At 37.2% G+C, this 7,800-nt stretch overlaps 1 protein-coding gene across 1 annotated transcript in view; it reads right to left on the reverse strand.

Moving 5' to 3' along the window:
• The window catches only part of FAP (fibroblast activation protein alpha), a 55,774-nt gene that overhangs the window by 22,186 nt on the left and 25,788 nt on the right, over positions 1 to 7,800 (reverse strand). Inside the window, exons 12-15 of the mRNA XM_024203883.3 lie at positions 2,785 to 2,829; positions 1,034 to 1,138; positions 880 to 950; positions 21 to 74 (exon numbers count right to left, since the gene is read on the reverse strand). Of these exons, the coding sequence (XP_024059651.2) occupies positions 21 to 74; positions 880 to 950; positions 1,034 to 1,138; positions 2,785 to 2,829 (275 nt within the window). The remainder of the gene's footprint in view (positions 1 to 20; positions 75 to 879; positions 951 to 1,033; positions 1,139 to 2,784; positions 2,830 to 7,800) is intronic.

Raw genomic sequence — 7,800 nt, forward strand, 5'->3', positions numbered from 1 at the left:
AAAGTTTGATATGAACTTACTTGTATATATTCCTTCTCCCTGGATAGCCTTCAAATTCATTGCTTGAATAGAATCTATAAATTAATTTGCTTGTTATTAAGTAGTCCATGAAATCATAAGCTGTGAATTAGTATTGGGCATCCTAAGTCAGAAGCCTGCTTGAAAAGTTATATTTAACTAAACTAGAATTTGGATTTTGACTGTGTGTGTGTGTGGGGTATCAAGATGTAACAGTGGGTTAAGTACCATAGTTTTTCATCCCTCGCAACCTTTGTTCAAATCCTAAGAAGATGGCAAGTGAACCATGAAATGTAATCACTTCATCCTACTTCCCAGGTGTTCGTTGATCAACTAGGTGTAATGTATAGATCCATCTGTACAACAGAGGACTAAGCATAACTGTAGAGTATGACTCAGATTCAGCAGAGCATTTGCTCAGCCCTAAGCACTGAAGTCCTGCTGAATGGTGATGGGTTTGCTCACATGCTTAAAGTTAAGAAGATGCTTTAGTTCTTTGCTGAATAGAGGCCTAAAAATTATTAGAAAAAAATGGTGGACCTTGATTTTCAAAAGGTCTTTCAGAAGCCCATGTGTGCAAAAATGTGCATATTTGTACACAAAATTTACTATAGCTGTGTCCACAGACTGGGTATTTTCACCATAGCTAACTATGGCCATGTGCATGCCCAAATACCTGATTTCTGTACACAGCTGTGGTAATTCTAGTAAAATTGCATGCAGGTCCCAGGCACCTGCCCCTTTGAATATCACGGTCCAATGAGACTAATGGAATCCTGAAAAAATCAGTATAATTGTAGTACATTCTTACGGACAGCAAATAGCACATAAACAACAGGCTCTGCTCTGTAGAAGACTTACATTGCATCATCCGTTACTTTGAAAATGTATATCGCCTCCCATTGTCCATTTGTAATTGGTATTGCATTTTCCTATAAAACGAGATATATAGCAAGGTTATTTCAGGAACCTACAATGTAGGAATTTACTGAGGATAATTCTTTGTTTGACGTACCACTGAGCCTTTGATGTAATGAATATGTTTATAACCAGCCTTATCACTAAAAATTTTGTAGTATGAAGTGGTGTCTGAAGTAAAATATGGTGTTGAAACGAAGAACTGAAACAAAGGAACAGAAACAAAAACAACCAGGCTTTTTGAGCAGTTTATAATATACACAGTTTACAATATGTACATTAAAGCAACCAGAGAGTGCTTTAACTGGCCTTCCCTTTTATCACAGTGTACATTTTGTCAAACTTCTTAACTGGTAACTGGCCACAATGCCTGCCAACATGTACACACGCTTTCTGCTTCATGCAGGTGGGATTATTTTGTGTGTGTGTGTGTGTGTTTGGTTTGATCAATTTTTTAATTTAGTCATTTTTTAATTATAGTCCGAGTTGATGATTTTTAAAAATAAAAGTTTTTGAATAAAATTAGTATTTTTGAAAGGTGCTGGGACTAATAGTCCTGGTGACTAAAGTTTTCTGTTTATACACAAAGCAGGTACAGCACAGGGCAGAGGCTGTCCAAGCTTCTCCACTCTGCCCCACCAATATGCTTCAGTCCTGTTGGGGTATAAAGATAGTTCAATCTCTATTCCTGCTCAAACCTTGGTCTCTGCTGAGACAGTTAACAAGGAAGCCAGTTACTGCCAACTGTGATTTTTATTTTTTAAATAAGAGAAAATGGTGCCACAGAAAATGGTCTGAAGCCACCAACCCATTTCACATATGCCATCAGACACTCATTAGATCCTATGACTTTCTAACACTGCTGACCTGAGCTGTATTTGAACCTGTGACCCCAGAGCTAAATTGTTCTGTATTCCATTATTAATCATCCTAAACCATGAAACCCCCCAATAGAGAATAAAGCAAAATTATTTTGTGCAGTTTCTATTAGTTCTTATAGCAACCTGTCATCATTAATCCAAAAGTGAACGTAAGGAAAAGGGGATCTAATAAAGTGACTTATCCCTGTAGATGCATAGTAGTTATCTCAAATAATAGGACTGTGTGTACTGCATATTGAAGTTTTCAGTTAAGACCAGTGTAAGAAGACGCAGACACTGCTTGATTGAATCTTGGTAAGTGACTTTGTCATGCTTGAGGAGTAATAGACATATATATATAGGACATAGAAACTATGTATGGATGGATAGATAGATATCCGAATGCTGTGAGAGCTATTGGACATAGATATTTATATTGATGTATTGGCAGTTGAAAGCAAGTATCAGTTACCCACAGGTTTCTGGTCTCTGGCTTCAAAGGCTTCTCCCTTGGTGAGGAAGAGCAGCACTTTTCACTAAAATTGTGCTCTGAAAACACTGTTTACATTTCAGAAATATATTTATTATAGATATGTCCGGAGGAATAGGAGCTGCCCAGTGATGCCAGAGGAACTTTTTTTATCTACGTCCTCTGCCAGCAGAATGCCTCTCGCAGCCACTGCTGGCACTGTGCACTTAGGTCCTTCTCACTTATGTGGATGTGATTTCTATAACTTCAGTATAGCCCAAAGTCGTTAAGACTGAGATCTGCAAAGTCAATGGGAGGTGGGCACCTACCTCCCTCAGGCACATTGAAAATCCCAGCCTCAAAATGCATCAGGTGTAGTGTTCTATATATATATATATATATATATATTCCATGACACAGTATGATGCCAGCTTATTCATATTTCCAACATTATTGTGAAGATAAGTAAATTACAGTAGCTTTTCATTAAATCATAGTAAAAGACAACAAAAACCCTACTCCACCAGCCCATCCTGTCTGACTCTCTTCTATATGCTGCCGATTCTGAAAAACAAAATGAAGGGCAAAACCTTTAGGATGTGTAGGAAAGAGAAGAGCACAATTTATTCACAGAGAGGAAACTTCTTCAAATAAATATGGAACTGCAAACTGACACTGTAGAAGGATTTTAGGGCTAAATTCAAATCACTCCTGAAATAACATGTTCCAGGAAACCTAGAAGGATATCTGACAAAAGTATCAGGACTATATTAACAATCTTTCATAACATATCAATAAAAGCTAGAATTAATGGCTATTTTATCTCAGTTAATTTTTCATTAAAAATCAATCCTTTCAGGACTATTAATGTTAAAAATGTGGGTAATTTGGCATAGTTCCACTGACTTCAATGGAGTGATGCTGAGAGGAATGGAGCCTGTATTTTATGTTCATTTTCAAATTTACACCTGAACTTTTCCCATAGACTTTATATACTGTAGCACATAAGCTACGTCAGATCACACAGTTGTAGGAGCCTTTTATACCCAAGCACCATGGGGCACTGATGAGCAATGGGGAATTCTTTCTCCTTTTCTCCTCTGGCAGAGGCTAAATGCATAGGATCATATTCTGGATTCATTTATTTACACCTTTGTAAATCCAGAGATATTCCATTTAATTCAGTGGAGTAACTCTAGCTTCACAGCAATATAACAAATCGGAATCTGATCAGCTTCCTCCATGGCATTCGAACTCTCAGCAGTCTGGAGAGAAAACTCTTCACTACTCTGCAGATTGATTCTGGGGACTCCAACTTGTGTGAATAGTCCCACTAAAGCCAATTAAAATATATTCCTCTTTTAACATAATTCATATTTATAGAATCAATGGCTGAATTTTTTAAAAGTGACTAGTGATTTTGGGCACCTCAATATTTGGGTGCCCAACTTGAGATACCATAATGTGACTGGATTTTGACAGAACAGGTGCTCAACCTCTCTAAGGTGTTTCAATTGGGTACACAAGAAGTAGAATTAAGGATTAATGTGTAGAATTTAGACACTGAAAATCACTAGTCACTTTTCAAAATGTGGGCATCTGGAACTCCTCATATCGCTAAGGATTTTCAGGATTTAGGCCCTTATAATATTTTAGTGTTGACCTTTAAAAAATGGCTAGTACAGATTTAGAATGTATTCAAATCAGTCATTTTACTAGCTCTAATGATCCTTTTACATTTTTAGGCTTTGATTTGTGTTTGACTTAGAAAGTTTCTAATGCATTTCCAATAGTTTCTAATGACTTTTTCATTGCAGACTGTAATGTCCTGATTGTTAGATGGAACTAAATTATTTACTGGTTAATGCTAACAATTCTGCATGCAATAGATTTATAAGTTTTTTAATTTTATAAATTAGTGGGTTTTTTTTAAAACTGTTCATTTAATGGAACATTTCTTCACAGTCTGGAGCCCTGTGAAATGTGCACACCAAAATTAGCTCTCAGAAGAAAACATTTTGCATTTCTTTTCCTTAATGTAGCATCTCAATTAACATTCAGAATTGCGCCTTTTCCTCCTCTCGTCAATCCTGCAAGGTGCTATGCACCCTTAACTCCCACTGACTTTAGTGGAAGTTGAGGGAATTCAGCACCTCAGAGGAGCACTCAAGACCTTGCAAGATGGAATCCTTATGCAGCACTCCGTTGAATAATTAACTCAGGTGCTTGGCTTTGTTTCTTATTAATAGAAAAAATAGAAACAGAAAGGGTAAAATTTTTCAGGTTAATAAGTCTACAAGGAAAATAACATTCCATTTAACTGTGTGCAATTCTGCCCACTGGCATCTTACAGTCAGCTCACAATTTAGGGCCTGATCAGCTTAAGCATATGAGTAATTTTCATGGGACTACTCATGTGAGTAAAGTTATTTAAGTGCTTGTGCTTAAAAGTTCAGGCATTTTTACATCTATGCATTTTGAAGAAAAACTTTAAATCAATGCCAAATAGAAAATGTTCAAAACAATTTTGTTTATGAAATAATCAACCTTTTGTAAGGGACAAACCTCCAAAGACTTAAGGATGTAAGTAAAGCTCTACCTCTGCATTCCTGATTTATTTGCCTCTGTTTTAATTAAGGCCTTGATCCCACAAATACATAAGCATGTATGTGACTTTTCTCACACAAGTAATCCCATGGACTTCTATGGGACCACTCTTATGTGTAAAGTTACTCAAATGCTTAAGTATTATTTGCAAGCCTCTGGCTCACATCAGCATGTTTTCATAGGCCTCAATCCTGCAAACACTTACACACACAACTTTTACTCACACAAGTAGTTCCATTGAAATCAAATTGGCTTCTATGGGACTATTCACATAAATAAAAGATAAACACGTGCTTGAGTGTTTGCTGGATCAGGGCTTTAGAAATTACTTGTAAAATATATTATTTTCAAATGCATAAAGCACAGCACATTAATTGTACTTTATGCCCTTGGTTTAATCTGAAAACAAAGCAGAGATGGAACTGTTTTTGCCCGTGGAAATGCACAGAGATGCACTTCTTCAGGACAAATAGAGCTAATGCAGCACTCCCATCTGTTCACACGCCTTCAATTGGCCATTTGTGCAAACTTTAATATGATAAAAGCACTGTGTCACTGTATAAACAAAGTATTATGAAAGCATCAATACAATTAAACAAGGATTGTGAACACAATCCTGCAAGATGCTGATCACTTTGGCCCTGATCCAGCAAAGCACTTAAGCACATGCTTAACTTTAACATGGAATTAGTCCTATTGAAGTCATTTACATGCTTAAAGTTAAGCACATGTGTTTATGTGCTTTGCTGGATCAAGGCCAGAATTATCAGCATCTTGCTGGTAGACCCCTTAATCCCTTGATGTTCTAAATCCTTTCGATTTTCTATATAAACTTTAATCCTCAAAACACATATCTCTTACTGATGGGACACAGATTCAATTTTAAGGAAAATCTGAATTGAATCTGTTATATAATGAAAATGGCCTTTTTTGGAAATGTAAAATTGCTTATAGCACTGGCTCTCAACCTTTCCAGACTACTGTACCCCTTTCAAGAGTCTGATCTGTCTTGTGTACCAAGTTTCACCTCACTTAAAATCTTATAAAATGAGACATAAAAATACAAAAGTGTCACAGCACACTATTACTGAAAAATTGCTTACTATCTAATTTTTACCATAGAATTATAAAATAAATCAATTGGAATATAAATTATTGTACTTACATTTCAGTGTATAGTATATAGAGCAGTATAAACAAGTCATTGTCTATGAAATTTTAGTTTATACTGACTTTGCTAGTTCTTTTTATGTAGGCTGTTGTAAAACTAGGCAAATATCTAGATGAGCTGATGTACCCCCGGAAGACCTCTGCATACCCCCATGGGTACATGTACCCCTGGTTGAGAACCACTGACTTATAGGACTCTGATCTGCAAATTGCATATGAGTAACTTTACATTACTGTGTCTGAACTGTCCCAATGCAACTGTTCATGTGTGAAAAGTTACTTGCATGCATAAGCTTTTGCAGGATTGAAACTTAACTTCCTTACCTTTTAAAGTCTCAGCAATATCTGCTGTACATATAATTTGTAAAGTTCATTTGAGTACATTGAAATGTCATGTCCTTTATATTTACAGTATGTAAAATAACAAAAATCATTGTATAAAACAGACAAAAAACTTCTTTCTTTATAAAATTGGTTGCTTGATTCTATATACCCTAAACTTCAACCTGAAGTTTATATTTATGGATGGTTAAACATAATCTCTAGAAGCAAGATTTATGCCCATTATGAGACAATTTTGACTACAGGAGCATGAATGAGACTTCCATACTGAAATTACTGCACTTCAGTGTTAACCATTTTTTGGGGCATCTGTATGAAATTTATCAGAGAAATGTTGACCACAGCTCTCTCATCTCTGTACGTCTTCCTCTCACTCTTAATGTACATAGTTTTGAACTATTCCAACTGAAGTAATTTAGGACCTGCTTCAAATACAGCCTTAACGTAAACTTCCAAAGCACATAAATCGGATGCATTTTTTCACAATTAGGCTCCTCCCTGTGAGGAGATCTCCTGGTTCAGAAATAAAGAGGAGAATTAAACCCAATAGTTTTGAAGTCAGTGGATATCTGTTTTGTGTTTTTGTTTAAACTCTTTGAAAACACAGTACTGACAATTTTTGGTTTTTTGCTTTTGTAACTAGACTTTATTTATTTATTTACTTTGCAGAGGAGTCACAGTATCATGAAATAATTCACCATTAGTTCTAGGTTATTACTTACAGCAGGGGTCGGCAACGTTCGGCACGCGGCTTGCCAGGGTAAGCACCCCGGCGGGCCGGGCCAGTTTTATTTACCCGGGGTGAGAAGCCGCGGCCAGCACATCGCTCGCCCGCGCCGCTTCTCGCCGTCCCCATTGGCCCGGGACGGCGAACCGCGGCCAGAGGGGGCCGCGATCGGCCGAACCTGCCGCGTCAGCAGGTAAATAAAACTGGCCCGGCCCGCCGGGGTGCTTACCCTGGCGAGCCGCGTGCCGAACGTTGCCGACCCCTGACTTACAGTAACTCCTCGCTTAACATTGTAGTTATGTTCCTGAAACATGCTACTTTAAGTGAAATGATGTTAAGTGAATCCAATTTCCCCATAAAAATTAATGTAAATAGGGGTGGTTAGGTTCCAGGGAAATTTTTTTCACAAATAAATAAATTAATTAATTAATTAAATTATACATATGTATCAGTTTTAAACAAACAATTTAATACTGTACACAGCAATGATGATTGTGAAACTTGGTTGAGGTGGTGGAGTCAGAGGGTGGGACATTTCCCAGGGAATGTCTTACTGCTAAATGATGAACTAGCACTCGGCTGAGCCCTCAAGGGTTAACACATTGTTGTTAATGTAGCCTTGCACTCTACAAGGCAGCACGAATGGAGGGAGGGGAGACAGCATGGCAGAGAGAGACAGACACACACAC

This window comes from Terrapene carolina, unplaced genomic scaffold (genome assembly GCF_002925995.2).
Source record: "Terrapene carolina triunguis isolate 2854851 unplaced genomic scaffold, T_m_triunguis-2.0 Scaffold62, whole genome shotgun sequence".
NCBI lineage: Eukaryota > Metazoa > Chordata > Testudines > Emydidae > Terrapene > Terrapene triunguis.